We start from the raw sequence: 19317 nt of genomic DNA on the forward strand, positions 1-19317 counted from the left end.
CCTTCATTTAGGGATTTAGGGTGCTAGCAAAGACACCACTTCTAGGTGTCTACTCAGGCCCAGGTACTCTACCTTGTGCCTGCAGCTCATCCTTGCAACCCCTTTAGGGGCTTCCAATATGTCTCCCCATTTCACTGGCATTTAATCAAGGTTCAGAAATGTGAGATGACTTAACCATTTCCTACAGGGCAAGACAGCAGGTGGTCCACACAGCTTCCAAACTCCCACTTAACTATCTTAGATGCTCAGACAGGCTGAGTGTCCCTTTGAAGACATGAAGAGGGTTTCAGGAGAGCTGAGAAAGGAGATTGCCCCTGCACAAGGTGGTTATTCTACTGCTCAGCAGGGGAGAAGTGAGAGGGAAGGGCTGAGTGTGCAGGGAACGGGCTGTGGTAAAATGGTATCTGACGAATGGGATGTTTTCGATCGATTATTTTAAGTGAAATAGCTACTGCTAATATGCGTCCTGTGCCGAAGATAACCACATGTTAATTAAAGCAGAAGCGTGCCTTGTTCATTTACCTCCTGTTTGCTCATGAGTTAGAGGCTATTTTTAAAAAAGTACACAGCACACTATATTTAAATATGTCCCCAACCCTAAAGACTTCAAATGCCAAATAGTTGGGCCATAGATGAGGAACAGGCGCACACCTGGCCTGCTGAAGGAGGGTCCCAGGCCCTCAAAGCCCACCTGGGCTCTGATAACCAGCTGGTGAACCATCAGTAGTGGAACTTGGGGTGGGTCACTCAACTTGCAGAAAAACCATATGCTTTGTTATTATGGGCTGTCCAGCAGCAGCTATAAAAGATATCCTTCTATGTATGTAAAGCCAAAATTATACACGGAAGAAGTCTCATTTTAACAGCAGTGTAATGCCAGATACTCCCTTCTAGGAACTGTGGGGTGAGGAACAGTCAGAGCTAGCAGACAGCCCTGAGAGGACGGGGGTGGCCTTCAGCAGAGTCCAACTTTAACACAGATGACGTCACACCCCTGAAGTCAGATCTTGGGTTCCCTTGTAACCACTATCACTATCTTTGTAACCTAAAGTATTTCATCTCTCTCAATCTTGGTTTCCTGGTACAGCCAATGCCATATTCCTGCTGGCCCACCAGGGTGAAGGATGAAAATGGGAACAAATGTCCTGTGCAGTTCAGATGGGGACCCCATAGAACACAGTGCTGGAGCTTCCTGTGGCTTGTAGAAACTGGAATAGCCACTTGTTCAATCCCTTCCCTGCCTTCACTGGTTGTTTCCACTCCAGGAAATGCTTCCCCATTTCGGAATGCTCACAGCCAGTGTGCTGGCTAGTTTTAAATGTCAACGTGATACAAGCTAGAATCCGTTTGGAAGAGGGAACCTCAATTGAGGAAGCACCGGACTGGCCTGTGGGCAAGGCTGGAGTGCATTTTCTTGATTGATGGTTATGTGGGCGGGCCCAGTTCACTGTGGGGTGAGGCCACCTCTGAGCTGGTGGTTCTGGCTTATTTGAGAAGGCAGGCAGGCGATGCAATCCATGAGGAGCAAGACAGTAAGCAGCACCACTCCACTGCCTCAGCATCAGTTCCTGCTTCAAAGTTCCTGCCCTGACTTCCCTGGATGCTGGACTATGATCAGGATGTGTAAAATAAAACAAACCCTTTCCTCTCCACATTACTTTTACTCGTGATATTTTATCACAGCAATAGAAACCTAAGACAGACAGCCTTCCTCCCTGACCCATTCAGGTGACACCTCCTCCCTGATGCCTTTCCAGATTTTTCTTAGTCGGCCATGATCTTCCCCACCCCAAGTTTCATAGCCCTTGATGAGTGATACCTGTACCCTTCACCTTAGCATAACTCTCTCTCTCTCTCTCTCTCTCTCTCTCTCTCTCTCTCTCTCTCTCTCTCTCTCTCTCTCTCTCTCTCTCTGTGTGTGTCTGTCTGTCTGTCTGTCCTGTCCTGTCTGTCCTGTCTCTCCAATAAAATCAGTTCTCTTCTCTGGAGATGAACCCTCTTACATATTTCCCATCGTGCTGTGCTGCATGGTCAGTCCTGAGAAAATCATTCACCTATCCATTACACACTCTCTGCCAGGCACTAAGCTGCATGCCGGGGACAGAGCAAGAAGTGACACTGACAAGACCTATGCACACAACTACAAGGAGACAGATGGCCAGAGTCAGCAAGCCTGTGTCCCTTCGCCTTTAAGGAGCATTACATCAAAAAAGCAATGCCAAAGAGGGGGGAGGGAGCCTGAAACAGTTCAGAGGGGTGTGTGAAAGCGAGTGACAGAATAGAAACCTCAAGGGAAGGGTCTACAGGGGCAGGTTTGGGGCAATTTCAAGGAAGGAAGTCCCTGGCAGAGGGGCCCTGCAAATGTCCTTAAGTGGGTGTTTTAGTTACTGTTCTTTGCTGTGAATAGACATCATACACAAGGCAACTTATAAAAGAACGCATTTTGTTTGGGGGTGGGTTTCTAGATGGTTAGAGTTCATGACCATCATGGCGGGGAGCATGGAAGCAGGCAGTCCTGGTGCTGGAACAGTAGCTGAGACCTTGTGCCTTGATCCACAGGCATGAAGCAGAGAGATTAAGAGAGGAGAGGGGGGAGCACTAAGTGGGAATGGTGTGGGCTTTTGAAACTTCAAAGCTCACCCCAAGTGACACACCTAGTCCATCAAGGCCATACTTCCTCATCCTCCACAAACTCTTACAGTAGCTGGGAACCAATCATTAAAACACATGAGCCTGTGGGATCCATTTTCATCCAAACCACCGCAGTGGTAAAGATTGTGTTGTGGTCTTGAAACTACAAAGGCCAGAGAGGCTGGGACACAACATGGTGAAGGAATGTGACCACTGGAAGCTATTAGAGCTGGGACAATCAGGAGATGTCTCTCAAGTCTTGGTAAAATGTCTTAGATTTTATTTTCTAACCATGACTGGTTTTAAATAGGGGCAGGGAGTATTGTGAACCTGTTTATAGTTTTGAAAGATCCATGTTGGGCTAGGATCCACATGAGGCTAGAGAGATACCTCAGTTGGTAAAGTATTCAACACACAAGCATAATTGCCTAAACTTGACTTCTGGGCCTCAGAAGAAACTGAGTGTGGGCACACACTTCCTCCCCTAGTTGCTTATAGTCATGGTGTTTATCACAACAACAGAAGGGCAAGTTAATACAAAGAATAAACTACAAGATAAATGAATGAGTGAGTGGATCTATTAATACTCATCCATTGCTTTACACGCTATGGCTTTGCTACCCTTGTATGATCCTATACAAATGGAAAGACACATTGTTCTAGGAATCAGAGCTCTGGGGTAGTAGACCCATGTACTGGCTTAGAGAGACACGGGCTGTCCCTGGAGCCATTATCCAAGCCCAGCTCTTACCCTGCTGCCATTCTCAGCTAGAGAGCAACAGCAGTGGCCAGCAGCTGGGATGGTTAAAATCAGGCACACCAGCTCTGCCAGAGGAGTGACTTGTGTGCTGTGACTGGCCCAAGGAGACACACATCTTGGATACAGCTACTTCATCAGTGAAACTGTTGAGTTTGGCCAGAGCTCATCACCTCAGTCTGCTCATCTCTTTGTAGACAGATCTTAGATCAGAAACGAGGCAAGGCGGACATTGTTACTAACAGGAATCTCAAAGCTCTCTTTCCCAGACCTTTGCAAAAATAGCTGTTTGAAATCAAAGACAAAAGGAAATAGGTCACACCCCATGACCTCTTAAGACTGGCTGAACGAAGGGCCCAGAAAGTGTTCCTGCTGTCCCCTTCCTCACAGGGATGACAGGACATGCTTTTAAAGAAAGGGAGCGGTCTACATCCATCTCCTCGTCAGATATGATGTGGGGGTGAAGCTGCTGGATCAAAAGCTGATGGGAGCTTATAACTTTCCAATCCCTACTTAGCCTCAGAGCAGGCTTTATGGAAGCCTGACATAGGCTCCACACCCCGACCTCTGTCCTGGGTAGTGCTCTACCTGGAAGTGCTTGTACCTCCACCCGGAAGTGCTCACTGTGTGCCAGGCACTAGACCACCTGCCGTGCTTCTACTAGTCTTTTCACCTACAGATAAGCCGCATCCTTACGGCATGTAATGAAGATCCAGACAGAGATCGATGGGCATGTCCAAAGTTGTACACACAGTGAGAGAAAACAGGGTTCCATATGCTTTGCCCAGAATCCACTCTCCTGACCACTGTCTTCTATGTCATCCCTTCATTACTTACTCCTCTTGTTACGGCCAAGGCGGTTCAAGGAAAATTTGCTTGGGCTCACACGGGGGTAGGAGTGTTCATGTCTCACTCACGGCCAGGAAACAGAGATGATGGCTAGTGCTCAGCTTGCTTTTTCCAATTCAGTATGTCTAGGACCCCAGCCCATGGAATGACACCACCCACATTCAGAATGGCTCTTCCCACTTCCATTAATCTAGTCCAGAAACTCCCTCATAGACATTTCCAGATGCCTATCTCTTTGAATCCTACCAGGCTGACAATCAATATTAACCATCACACTCCCTAATAATCACACAAAGTGGTTGGAGTCTGAATCTGGCCTCTGGTAGCCCAAACAAGCCAGGTTTGACCACTCACACTCAACATGCCAATTAAACGAACAAGCAAAAGTGACAAGCAGAGAGAGGAGGTGCGTTCAGAGTGATCACATTGTGAGTAGGAACAAGAAGTGGCAATTCCCCTAAAGTCCCTCCTGAGACTCTTAACACGGTATTTAAGTTTAAATAGAGGGTAAGAGGTCTGCTAGCCAAGCAGGCCTGATTAAAATGTGGCTCCATCCATCATAGCCTCAGCTCCCTCACATTGTGGGAACCGTGGGAAATCTCTTCCTGGAAAACAAGCTCCTCCTCCTCTGGCTGGCACTAGGGTCCCAGACTTTCCCTTTCCCAGTATGAGCTTGCTGGGGACATCCCCATTTTATGAATCCTGTTTTTCCAGTCATCTGATAGGGCACAAGCATCTACTTGACAGCATCTTCATTCTTCCTGGGAGATTCCAGTCACCCTGAAGAGCAGCCACATCACCCTATGGGGGTCATTGGGAATCCCTAGACTAGGAGGCCCCCAAGATACTCAGAGAGGTCACTGTGGCTCTCTTGCTAGTCATCTTTCTCTTCATAATGGGGGCACAAGAAAGGGACCATGGGGATGTCAAGGGAAACTTCATCTCCTGTATTAGCCCCTTTCTTTCCTTTTTTGTTTGTTTGTTTGTGTTTGTTTTTGAGATAGGATCTCCTATACCCCAGACTGGCTTTGAGCTCACTAAGTGGTCAAGATGACCTTGAAGTCCTGATCCTCCTACCACTACCTTCCAGTGTTCTGGGATTGCCAGTGTATACTATCACAGTGAGCTTAACCACTTTTTAAATCCATCTCTGTGTTGGTGGATGGAGGGACTGCCTATCTCCTGTAATGTCTTTTGTAGTGGTATCTTACCTTGCCAGTGAACTTGTAGTGGTGGTCACACCCTTCAGGCATGGTTTCAGGTACAGATGTGACCCATTATAAGGTAGAGGAGGGGCTGGCTCTCGATCTCTTGGGTTGTGAAGATCATCAGAAGGGCAGAGACTACATCTTCTGGAGCAGGAAGACCGCAGTGGTTATTTACTCTTATCTGTGTGTTTTCCTAATAAATACCTATTTATAATTTTTCTTGGGTCTGGTGGACTCATTTAAACCCTGCCTTCAGTCTTTCCCCACCATAACTGAACCATGTTACTCTCATTCTCTGTATATATCCAGTACAGTCTTCCTTCCCCTCCTTCTGTGACACCATCCTGGGATAATAATGAGAAATGGGATGACTGTCATTCATTTTCAGACCCATCAAGTGTGTGTCCATGAGAAGGTGCTTTTATTTGGCTGCATTTGTCCCAGTATTCTGTGTCGATGTGGCCCCATTTGAAGGGTGTTTATACATGTCTAAGATGCTCATGGGCAGGTGCTGACACATCTTCCTCATTGCTGACATGTCTTGATGCGTCTGTCCTTGTAAAGCAGGTGTGAAGATATGCCTGTGTACATTATCACCCAAGGGGCAGAAACCCCACAACTCCTTACAAGAAAGAAAGCATGGCATCTCTCTACCATTTAAATTCTCACTCCTCCCTTACAGGCAGAGGTTTGACAGCTCTGCTGACAGAACTCTGCTGGCTTTCCCGCTCCTCTCCAGAGCCTTCTGTAATTAATGTCCCTGCCTCTGACCCCTCTTCCCTTTGGCCTGCAGGTCCCTGTCTGGACGCATCGTCGGCGGTGTCTGGTGGTTCTTCACTTTGATCATCATCTCCTCATACACAGCCAACCTGGCTGCCTTCCTGACTGTGGAGAGGATGGTGTCTCCTATCGAGAGTGCAGAGGACCTGGCAAAGCAGACAGAAATTGCTTATGGGACATTGGAAGCAGGCTCCACTAAGGAGTTCTTCAGGGTGAGGGCATCCCTTATCCCGAGACAGCTTCTCAGAAGGGACTCACTCCACTACACTTCCCTTCTCATTAATAGGTGTAGGGGCTGGGTGGAGGCAGCTCTGTGGTGGAAGTACATTGGAGGTCCTACCTTACTTCCCAAGCAATACAAAATAAATAGAGGATAGATGGATGGAAAGAAAGAGAGAGAGAGAGAGAGACAGAGAGAGAGAGAGACAGAGAGAGAGAGAGAGAGAGAGAGAGAGAGAGAGAGAGAGAGAGAGAGAGAGGGAGGGAGGGAGGGAGGGAGGGAGGGAGGAAGGAAGGAAGGAAGGAAGGAAGGAAGGAAGGAAGGAAGGAAGGAAGGAACTACAAGTATCAAAGTAACTGACTACCTTCCTAGCAATTCCCAGAAACTCTGAAAACTCTTGGCTTTGGGGTTCAAGAAGACCACGGAGGTGGACTATCTTTTTGAGTGAGAGATTCATTCAAAGAATTTTGTTAATGCTCTTTTTTTTGAGAGTTTCCCTGTGAAACAGTCCTGGCTGTCCTAGAACTCACTTTGTAGACCATGCTGATCTACTGGAGGAAAGTAGCGGTATGAGAAGAGAGCTGTTGAGTACCAGGACTGGGAGAACACATGAAGATGGGTAGACATGAAGAGGCCTTCGTGTGGAGGGTAGATAGAACAGGTGGACAAGCCGGGGTCTCAGGCCCTTGAAGGACCTTTGTCAAAGTGTTCTCTGACTGTTGTCAACAAGGTGCGAAGCAAGCCATGCACTGAGCATCCCAACACTAAAGCAACCCTGACAAAAGAGACACAAATACTCATGGTAATCTTACCACCTAAGCACTTTGTTTATGCCAGGCACGAGGCTATTTACCTATGCTTGTGTGTTGTCTCCATGGCAACACTGTCCATGGGAACTGCTATCACTGCTGTTCAAAGAGGAACAATGAGGCTCAGAAAGGTTATGTCACTTACCCAAGCTCCTGTGGCTGGCAAGATATAATGAGGGAGGAAGGTGGTTGATAAAGAGGAAAGGCACAAACGCACCGCCAGAAGTGCAGAGATTTCCTCCATATGTGACACTCAGGCAGAGTTCTCAATGCTATGACACAGGCCCTAGTTTCTATACCAACAAAGAGCACTGCTAGATGTCCCATGAGCCCCAACATGCCTGACTGACCAAGACTTTGGTGGACAGGGAGATGTTACCTTCCACTCCCCCTACACAGAAAGAGGGCAAAGGGAAGCAGTAAATTCCTCACCCCATCTCAAAAGAACCCAGCTTCCTGTCCCCATGGCAACCCCATCGAGAGCCTCTCAATTCTCCATGGACAGTTTAATTAAGATGTGAGAAAGGCAATGGGAGCTACAGGGGACAGATTCAAGAACAGATAGCCTGGCATGTCCCCAGGTTTCTCTGCCGTTCATACCCCACTTGAGTTCCCGGAGATTAGATTGTCCTGGTGGTCACTGAGCACCTGTGAGCACAGCCTGGGCTTTGGGGGTTGGCTGAGAGGATGTGCTCATTTTCTGCATATTGCTGCCCCAGGGTTTCTCAGTTCTTCCTGTCCACAGCTTATTCCCTGCTGTGCCCATCCTGTCAGTTCAAATTGCATCTTACAGTCACCCTGCTGTGCGTGTTGTTGGTTTTGTGACTGGAAGACCATCTGATCCTGACTGAACCTATGAGTATGCATTTCACTGTTTCCTGTAAGAGTATTGAGTCCCCTGGACTTGTGGTGATTGGGTGTGGGTACTGCCCCTCCCCCTTGCTCTCCTCTCTCACACATTGACAATGTAGCTTCCACGTCAGAATCAGACATTTCAAGCCAGCAAGATGCTTTAAAATTACCATGAAATAAAAGGAGACTATGGAAGCCCAAAGAAGAGTGTTCCAGAGAACAAACCAAGACTTAGGGGAACGGAGAGCAGGATCCAGGCTTCTCTTGAGCAGTCCAGAATTCTCTCCAATTGCTCTGTGAAACAGGCGAAATGTTTTGTCTAATGAGGGACCATCACAAATTAAATCCCTGTCAAATGCCTCCTTGAAATTCTAAGTAACAATTTCCAATATTTTAAACTCAAGAAGGGTTTTTCTGGGTCCTAAATACCTTATAGGTCAGTTAGCCAAAGTGACAAATGTGTATTAAAATGCCCTTCACATCTGATGTTTTTGACATCAAGAAAGTAAACCTAATACTTCATACAGACAAAAACAATTTTGCATGTATCATAATGATCCTATATTAATCAAATATGATCTATTTAGTAATTGATGTAGAAGTTATATAATTTTTTCAGTCACTGTCATTTTCTTTATTTTAGGGCCTTTGTAAGTAGCTAGCACTTGTCCATTTCCAAAGTCCTGGGACTAGATAAGTGGGTTAGGTGCTTGTTGCACAAGCTTGGGGATCTGACATCATATCCCAGCATCAGATAAAAACCTGTGGCAACATGGGTTTGTGACCTCAGTGCCTGGGAGACCAAGGTGGGAAGATCCTGGAGCCTTCTAGGCAGCCAGTCTAACCAACTGGTGAGTTCCAGGTTAAATGAGAAACCATCACAGAAGATAAGGAGGAGAACAACAGAGACAAGCACAGATGTTTACCTCTGGGCTCTACACGATAGGGACAGATAAACACACACCCCCAAACACATACATAAAGCGAAAATAAAAATCAAGCTGTATTCCAACACCCCTAAAATGTCCTTGGGAAAAATACTCCCCCAGAAATATAAATAAAGCCTTGTGAGGTTGTGGGGTGAGAGAAACGCTCTGTGATCCTGAACCATACACCCTGCCAAGAACCTCAGTTAGACTCTGAAAAGGACACAGAGAGGATACCTGCCTGCCTCAGTAGCTTCTACAGACTAGAGCCCAGTTCCCAAGAAATGATGACTAGCAGTCTCCACAGAGTAGGCAGGACATAGATTGAGTGACCCTGAAACTCCAGGGACACCAGGCCTCACTGACAAATGCTGAGGTTCAAGATCAGAACCTAGGGAGAATTCCACCAGAGCAAAAGCTCTAGGCTTACTGCAGTTTAACTAATTTGAAGCATGTGTGCGTGAGTGTGTGTGTGTGTGTGTGACTCATGTCAATGTGCTCTTGTAAGTTCATGAAGACATATGTACATGTGCTCATAGAGGCCAGAGCTCAACATCAGTTGTCTTCCTCAATAATTTCCCCATCTTAATTTTTGAGACAGAGTCTCCCACCAAACCTGGAGCACCTTCATTTAACCTAGCAAGACTGGCCAGCAAGCCCCAGGAAACCTCCAGTCTTTGCCTTCCCAGTACTGAATTACAGGCATGCCCTGCCACACAAGGCAACTTTTTCTTAAATATGAGGGACATAAACTCAGACTCCTACTTGGAAAGCAAACACCTACTGAGCCCTAGTCTGGAGGCTTTTCAAATGTAAGGAGATGAAAGTATTGGGTCTCATGTTGCATTCATTTATTTTGTGTCACTGTGATGAAACGCCATGACTAAGGCAACTCATAGAAGGAAGAGTTTATCTGGGCTTACAGTTCTAGAGGGATAAGAGGCCATCTAGGAGGGGAGGCATGGCAGCAAGCTGACGTGGTGGCCAGAGCAGGGAACTGGGCGCCCACATCCTCAACCCCACACACAAAGTGGAGAGTAAACTGGGAGTATTGTGAAGCTTTAAATTCTTAATGCCCATTCCCAGTGACACACTTCCTCCAACAAAGCCACACCTCCTATACCTCCCCAAACACCAACAACAACTGTGGCCAAGCATTCAAATACCAGAGCCTACCAGGAAACGCTCATTCCCACCATCATACATGCTACATGCTTTACCAGACCATTGATGTTTACAGGGTTGATCTCATAGGAAATTATTAGAACTTGGCATGGGCAACAAAGGTTTTTGTTGTTGTTACTGCTTTTTATTTGTTTTGGTTTTTTGTTGTTTTTTTGGTTTTCTTGTTTTTAGTTTTGTAGTATTTGTGAAGTCAAATCCTGCTGACATTCAGCCCTCTGCTTTGGATCAGTATATATGCACCCCTTTTGAACTATAGACAGGTTCCACAATGTCGTTCCAAGATAGAGAGGGACCTGGTTGCTTATCTTTCCCCTATTTGGAAAGAATATAATTGCTCAGAAGTAATTAAATGATTCTGAGATACTCTGTTCAATCTATATTTACAAGATATTTGTACCTTGGAACCTTCTGATACTAATTAGAGGCTCTTATTTTGCAATCACTCATAATTTGTTTCTTCCTAAGCTGATCTGGCTCATGAATGTGTGATCAAGCTCCACTCAGCCCTTCGCTGATACGCGTGCCAACCCCAACTCAAGTACCGCCATTGCTTAACCCTGACTTTGTTCCTATCCTTTGCCAGAGGTCAAAAATTGCTGTATTTGAGAAGATGTGGACATACATGAAGTCTGCAGAACCATCTGTATTTGTTCGGACCACAGAGGAGGGAATGATCAGAGTGAGAAAATCAAAAGGCAAATATGCCTACCTCCTGGAGTCCACCATGAATGAGTACATTGAGCAGCGCAAGCCTTGTGACACCATGAAAGTAGGAGGTAACTTGGATTCCAAGGGCTACGGCATTGCAACACCCAAGGGGTCCGCCCTGAGGTAAGTACCCAGATCTGCTTCCTTTGTGCTCCCTCTGCCCTCCCCATCTCAGGAACGAAGCTGCTGCATCTACCACAGGCCCCCATGCATAATGGGAGCCTCCAAGAAGAGATCGTCTGAAATGCCTGTGGGTCTGGAAGATTCCAGCCACCTGCAACCTTCAGCCCTGAGGTTGGAAACTGACCTGGGGGGAGCCTCAGCTTGCTTTGATGTTGCTGCCTATGTGTCCTTCCCTGTGCCTTGCTTTCCACCCCACTCCTTAAGTGTTAGATGTTGGTGACCCCCCCCCATGCTTTTGTCCTGTGATCTGTGACACTCTATCCCTTACAAGACACCCTGTATCCCACTCAGCCATGAGCAGGGTTCTCCAGCCATTGGACTCCGACAGGAAATGGTTTGTAATGTGTCTCTTAAAAGAAGGAGAAATGCATTGTCCAAATGAAAAGCCGAGTCACTTGAGCCTTGGGCAATGTTCAAATTAGGCCTAAGTTCACACAGTCTGTGTCTGCCTTGACACAGCCGTCTTCAGCAAGAGTGGGTTGGTGACCAGCAAAGGGGCAAAGTCAATATTACGTTCACATAAAGGACCATTGCTACTCATTCTAAATAGCTTGGGGCAAGTCCTGCATGCCTGCAATCAGATGGGCGAAAGCAGAGTTAATCCTAGAATTTGCTACTACCTTGAAGAAGGGAAAACATTTTATCACCCAACCCCTAGGTTTCCTGACCTGTGCAGAGACCCTTCACAGCCCAGTCCTTCTGAGGTCAAGAAGATTGTGAGCCAAAATGAACTAAAGTTGAGCGTGGCAGTACACACTTTTAATCCCACCATTCAAAAGACAGAGGCAGGAGGATTTGAGTTCAAGGACAACCTGTTTGACACACCAAGTTCCAAACCACCAGGGATAAACAGACAGACCTTAAAAAAAAAACAGGGAGTGGAAAAACTATGGAAAGTGTTATTGAAAACACAGCTTCCAGTCACCAGTGAGAAATTACTAACTACAGAAGGTATAAACGTGTTTGAGGAAAGGATACGCTTTTAGGGAAAGCAATATGGGTTAATAAAAGCTGTAAAGGGAAGGAGAAAGACTGCTTGATGTGACAGCCATAGACACTCTGCCTTGCTTCATTCATTCATTCATTTATGGAAATAACACTGAGTTCCATCATTATCCCAGGCACTGGCATAGCAGCTGGCACCACTGTTCTGAACAAGGCACCCTTCCCATGTAACTGCATGATTGCAAGAGGAGGCAGACATTCAACAGCTTCTAATTGCTTAATGTTTTAATAATAATCATGAAAGGTACTAGGACAGTCTACAAAAGGGGCCCTTGAGGACATATATTTCCAGTAACAAGCTAGAACAAAATTGTCACTGTTAGATGTGTGGGTATGCTGGATAGGATGTAACAACCAGCCTTTTAAATGCAAGTTAGGAACTCTCCAGGGCCAAAATGGGGGAAAATCAAAACCAAAGTGAAAAATCAGAAGCTAATGATTCTGGGACTACCCTAAGTGGGACGGAGTTGTAAATTACACAACATCCCACGTACTCCAGAGTCAGCAATACAAGCTAGACATCAATCAGAGGCATTCTAAAAGAGAGAGACACTCATTAAAGATCAGGAGCACTTGGTAAAGTTTGAACTACAGTTTACAGAAATGATATATCTGTCTGTATAAAATCTGAGTATGTGTTAAATAACAGGCCAGCTAAACTTGAAGGGAGAATTAGCGTCTGGTATGGGGAGGGGCAATCAGAGAAAATTCTTCTGGGTGGTACAGGAAAGTGGGAACCAGAGCAAAGAGGGAACATCAGAGAGAGAAAAAATACTTATCTGCAATGGTTTCCAAATGCAGATGTTAAGTATAGCCTAGATTTTGAATGACTTTTTCTAGAATTTATGGTAAACATCAACTCAGATTCAAACATTGAATCTCTGTGAAGACAGATTTAAAAATCAACAGCTGAATCCATCAAAATGACAGGACACTGAGGGCAAGTAGAAGACCTTCAACACAGCTAGGTAGAAAGGTCCAGCCGGGTCTAGGGGATGGGTAGAGCCTGGATGTCCCCAGTTGGCTTTTTTCAAAATGAGGTCTCACATTCAGAGGAAGCAATGAGGACGTCTCAGCAGTTGGGAACACTTGCTGCTTCTGCAGAAGACAAGGGTTCAGTTCCCAGCACTAGTACCAGATGGCTCAACAGTAACTGCAGATCCAGAGGATCTCAGTGGCCTATGTACTCACAAGAATGCACAGGTTGAGAGAGAGACAGAGACAGAGACAGAGACAGAGACAGAGACAGAGAGACAGAGAGAGACAGAGAGAGACAGAGAGACAGAGCAGCACAGGCAGAAAATGACCTGTTCAAAGACACTGAAGTAAGAAAGAAATCATAACATAGGGAATCCACCAAAGGGAAGAGAAGAGGGAGAAGATGGGGCTGAGCCTGAAACATGAGGCTAGAGAGGGTTTGTGAAAGATTCAAATATCAATGAAAATTCTTTAAAGAATTTTAAGTCATTCTCCAGGAGTTCAGCAGGGATTTAAACACTACTAACTACAACCTTTGTGGAGAGAAATCTCATGGCCTGGTATTCACCAATCAGACACTACCATCCTAAAGCACTCACCAGACTCTTTGTACAAGTTTAGGCAGATCTTAAACAAGACCCAGATATTAGTGCTTATTGAGGAAATGACTTGCTTTGGGAACTTACAGACCATCAGCCTAGAAATATGCAGCATACAGAATCAGATGTCACAGGTTCAAGGAAAACCAGTGGCTGTCTGAAGGCTTTGTGGTCAACTGACAACAAGGCACAAGATGATCTATGGTCTGTCCATCAACAGAATGCTGACACCACTCCTCCTCTGACACCGGCACTTGGAATAAGAAGACAACCCGAAAAGCACTGGGAGTTTCAGTGACAGGGACCTACAATTTGAGCATTCTGCATTGCAATGCTTTCCTACTATAATTGCCACTGCAGTGGTATGAAAGTTCTCTCGTGTTATCCCTATGGGCTGTCTGTCATTTGCCCCATGTTACAAAGGTCCAGATTCAAGAAAACAGACAGCAGGTGGGCATGAGGACAGACCATCTGACTCAGTGCTCAGGGCTGTGACTTATTCAAAAGCAGTTCCAAGGTGAATGTCTGACAGCCCTGTCAAAGGCAAGTGCTAGGCTGAATATATATATATTCATGGGCAAAATGATAGCCATCAACTCAGGTGTTTGGAGTCTAGAGCAACCACTAGGCACTCTGACAGAGGAAGACGATGACAGTTGCTGGCTTCAAGGTGTCAGGTCCCTTTGCTTTGAATGGCCTTCTTGCACTATCCATACCCAAAGACTCTTCCTGGGATCAACACCGGGAACATGAGTCTACAGTGAATCAAACCTACCTTTTGGGTTATATTTCTATAAAACTACAAGGCAGTTATGATTTGAGAAAGAGAGAAAGAGAAAGGAAAAGAGAAACCCAAATGATCTGGTTGCAGGATTCCCAGAGGTCAGAAGGTGTCAGATCACCACACACCACACATGTGTTCACATGGGCATACACTCATCCACATAAATAAAAATAGAAAGCAATACGTTCATCCATTTTCAGTGACAGAGCCCCAGTGACCCACCTTCACATCAGGAATTCCAGCTGCAGGGTCTTATCTCCCCAGGCCTCTCCTCTTCCTCTGCAGTGCTTGATAGTAGCCATGGATCATGTGACCCCTGACCCACCAACAGAAGAGTAAAGTTGCCAGAAGAGGGCCCAGCATTTCTGCTCCGGGAAATCCCCATGCGGAAGGGATTCTGCTTCTCATCCATGTTAGAAGAGATTGATGTTGGGGGCTAGCTCACCAAATTAAGTGCCTGAGTGCAAGCCTGAGGAATGGAGTTCAGATCCCACAAACCCACCTAAAAGCCAAGCCGGTGCAGCAACCACCTATAATCCCAACATTCGAGATCTCCTGGACAAACTGACTACCCAGACTAGCTAAGATTAGCTAGACCCAGGTTCAGCCAGAGACCTCGCCTCCATAAATGAAGTGGGAGCTACTGAGGAGAACACCTGACAACAACTTCAGGCCTGTGCATGTGCATGCACAGGCGCCAGCATGTTTCTACCACCCCACCAAACTCACATAGACACATGCATACATACCACACACATATGCAAGAAAGGAAATAATCACTTTTTAGCAGCTAAGAGTATGCACATGCACACTCCAGCCAGTTTCCACTAAATCTCTGCCTCACACACCTGAGATGGGAGGGGCTGCTTCACCAAGATGCTCCAAATATGAGTGAGTCACTTTCAACCAGACCCTAGAGATGCACGTGCCTGCTCCAGCTACTTTACATCCAGTGACTTGATCCCAGGAAGCCACGCTGTAGGACAAGTGGAAACTAGGGAGAGTAAAAGAGCAGGTGCTGTCCTCTGAGAAGCATCGCACATTTTCAAAAACTTTCAAGTCACTCACAAGGCTAGAAAGATTAAAAGTTTACGCTATAGAAATACGATTCTGTATGTTCTGGACATGGTAACAAGATTCTCACCATTTCACCAACAGAGCAATACAGCCCATCCAGGTAGGCGTTCTACAGGCCAAGTGCTACCTTCCTGGAAATCCTCCATTGGCTCTGCATGACACCACACCTCCACACACCAGTGAACATTCCTTCTAGCCTTCTCTACATTGCTCCCAGATGGATTGTGGATTTTTGCCTCCTAAACTCAGAAAGCTGGTGTCAAGAGGATATGGATGTAGCTCAGTTGGTATGCTGGTCACACAAACTTGGGGGCCAAAGTTCAATTCTCAGAACCCATGTAAACACAACATAACTTGTGCATAAAATCCCAAGGCTGCAGAAGCAAAGATAGGAGGATCCCTGGGGCTCATTGACAGCCAGTGTGTCTATCTAAATCGGCACGCTCCCTGTTCAGTGAGAGACACTATCTCAAGAAACAAGGTGGAGAGCAATACAGGAAGGCACCCAATGTTGACCTCTGACCTCTACATGTGTATGCTCATGTGAAAACACCCACCCTGGCATGTGCATCTAACACAGAGAAAGAGAAAGAGAGAAGGAAAGAAGGAAGAGAAAGAAGGAGGGAGGGAGGGAGGGAGGAGGGAAAGAGGGAGGAGGGAAGGAGGGAGGGAGGGAGGAGGGAAGGAGGGAAGAAGGATGTGAGGGAGGGAGAGAGGAGGGAGGGAGGGACGGACCCGAGGCCCATATGTTGCTCTGACACCTGTCAGTTCTGCTTAGCAGAAGCCAGGTCACGGTCCCACAGTGTGTTCAAAGACTCTTGGTGACAGAATAGCATTTGTCTCCCTCCTCTAGAAACAGCTCCTTTGCTGAGGTAGCTCAATGCTTGGCTCTCCATTTGGACAGGTGGCATTCCTTTGAAACAGATGCTGTTTGCTGGCCATCTCTGCATGTTTGGACTTGGGTGAGGGGCTGAGTTATGTTTCTAAAGCCCTTGGGTTGTGAATAAAGATGGGCGGGCCAATGCCAATCACTATGGGAAAGGCAATTAGCAAAATCCACTAATTGTAATCTGTGGGCCTTTCAGTGCCTGACTAAAATGCAGTATCTTCACTGAGGTGCATTGTTCCTTTAGTTAGAGACAATATGTTCAAATCTCCTAGGTCAAGGTGTATGGCCTGTATTTACAAACCCAAGCAAGAATCTATACCAGAACAGCCTCTGTTGAATTCTTAGCTAATTACCCTCCTTCACAAACCATCATCTGTCAGGAGTTTAATGGATTTGCTAAGAGTTACACCCTAACCAGGACATTGGTCAAAGTCTGGTCTTTACTGTTATGTGGGGGATTCTGTGGTCTCTGTGATTGTGACATCTTTGTGTTCTGTCACGTTTTGTCCATGCCAGACGTTTGGGCCAAGGGGACACAGGAGCACAATGCAGCTTACACACCCCGTGCCTCCACACCTCACTAACAGCAAGCATTCGGGAAGATCTGAAATCTACTCCCCGGTCTATTCCATTTTGTAGATTCACTTCTGATACCCACCCCACACTGTGCATAGTCCTGTAGGGGTCATGGTGAGAGAGAAACAACCCCAGTCCTTAGGTGATACAGTATCCAGAAGAGATCATGAGAAGAACTAAACTTACAGTTTTGTTAGTAACATATGACAGTCAAAGACACTCAAAGGGAGTAAAGGTCATGTCTAAGAGACAGGATTTGCCGAGTGGCATTGGACAGAAGCCTTGAAAAACTACAAGAAAGATGCGTGGAGGATGAGAGTGGGCAGATGCAGAGGATACAAGCATGGAGCTCGTCAGGAATGGCTAGGGACATCTTCCTGCCAATTGGAAGATATGACAGGAAGTAGGAGCCAGGAGTTATGGTCTATGGAGAAGGAAGGCAGCTACCCTGCAGTTTGGGTTGGATGTCAGTAGAGGTCAAAAACCAATCCAAAGACAAGGAGAGGCCTTGATTCTAAGCATTACCTGGAAGTGGTTTGTACTGTGAGTAGGCAGGGGAAGAGGGTCACAGGCAGAGAAGTCACTTGCAAAGCTGTTCTTGTCATCTAGGAAGGAGAGGAAGGAGGCAGTAAACTTGATCACAGTTTATCATGGAATAGGGACAGGAGGGAGGTGGCTGGCTCCATGCTCATTAGTCTTTTCTTAAAAGTTTTGGAAGAATCTGGCTTTAGTAGAAGTCGACCAAGAACTGAGCAGATATCAACTGATGCCACCAAGGGCTGGATTTCCAAAGATAATCACCTCAGTTTTGCTCTGAAATGCCTTGAAGATTATGTAAAGCACAGATTTAAGGGGTATCAGCTTCCTAGCTCACCAGCCAGGATGGCAAAGGCTTCAGGCATCTTCCTGAATTGATTGGCTACAGTATTTGTTCGCTCTTTCTTTTCAAACATGAGAACCTCAGGATTGCTCACCAACATTTCCATCTCACTAGAGTTCCCATAGGGTATGTTTTTCTCCCTCCCCACAACTTCCAAGAACTGTCTATCTTGACATCTGGTTAAAGAAAGGAGGGAAGTGAGGGCCACATGTCAAGGATATGCAAGCTGCACACACGAGAGACCACGGGCAGCTCTGTGGTCCTTCCGCCAACACCACTTCTATGTTTGGTCCTGATCTCAGTTCTACAGAAGGCTATGGGAAAATTTCTTCTCCCAGTCAGTCATACTGACCCTGGAAACTATTGGGAAACCAATAAGCAAGGGGTCCGTGTGATATTTGATCTACTTCTCTAAAGACTCCGCCCCCGATTTCAGTGTCTACTAAGACTCCCAGGAGAAAAACACCTCATCCTACACTCTCACTTCCTGGGTTTCCTCCAATAATCTGGTTCTGAAGGTTTGTAGTGTGAGGTCAAGGAACACAGAGTCCACATGGCTCTCCAATGGTTCTGCTCTGCAAATGAGGGCTAGAAATGTTTAGGGAAACAGATGAGACAGCACTAGAAACCAAACAGGGGAAGAGGTGGTGTACAGTAGCAAGACTGTCAGGGAATCTAGACAGTGACACTGTAGTCACCAGCCCTTGAGGCACATAACTTAATTCAGGTCTGTGACTTTGCCAACTGTCTGAACTTGCCAGGTCATCATAACTTTATTAACCTCTGCTTTCTTACCTAGAAAACTGAAATTAGACCATTGAGGTGGCTCTGTGGCTAAAGAAACTTGCATCACAATCTTGGAGATCTGAGTTCAATTTCTAGAACCTCTGTAAAGGTGGAAGGAGAGACCCAACTCCATAAAGTTGTCCTTCTTCAGCACGTGCGTGCGTGCACGCATACACACACACACACACACACACACACACACACACACCTCGTGCACACACAGAATAATAAAAGCTGTAATAATTTCATGACGTCTTCAACAAATTGATAAAATATCGCAAAGAACCTGTTGCAGACCACACTCCTTACTGCTTTCTACGCCCTCATCTCATTAGACCTATGGGAAAGTCACTTGACATTTAAATAATTTGTTAGTTCCTTCTCTGTAAAACCCACCATGAGGCCAGCCCACCTCCCTCTCTGCTGCACATACTGACTGCATTTGAAATAAAATGTCTCTCTCCAAGAACAATCTGTGGTCCTCCCCCACAGGGAACATGCTGAAAAAAAACAATAAAACACTAATATTTATTTCTCCCTCCCACACTTCAAGCATCAGCCACTCTTCTTCTAGTTTGGTACTGGTGCAGAGCCCTGCTGCTGAGTATAAATACAGTATGTCCCAGGGAAATGGC

The 19317-nt window shown here is 46.1% G+C and overlaps 1 protein-coding gene across 2 annotated transcripts in view; it reads left to right on the top strand.

Moving 5' to 3' along the window:
• Gria1 (glutamate ionotropic receptor AMPA type subunit 1) overlaps positions 1 to 19317 on the top strand; it is a 319841-nt gene that overhangs the window by 270172 nt on the left and 30352 nt on the right. For both annotated transcript variants that reach the window (XM_005067739.4, XM_005067740.4), the window contains exons 12-13: positions 6239 to 6437; positions 10801 to 11048. In XM_005067739.4, the coding sequence (XP_005067796.1) occupies positions 6239 to 6437; positions 10801 to 11048 (447 nt within the window). The remainder of the gene's footprint in view (positions 1 to 6238; positions 6438 to 10800; positions 11049 to 19317) is intronic.

Source organism: Mesocricetus auratus, unplaced genomic scaffold (genome assembly GCF_017639785.1).
Source record: "Mesocricetus auratus isolate SY011 unplaced genomic scaffold, BCM_Maur_2.0 Super-Scaffold_100007, whole genome shotgun sequence".
NCBI lineage: Eukaryota > Metazoa > Chordata > Mammalia > Rodentia > Cricetidae > Mesocricetus > Mesocricetus auratus.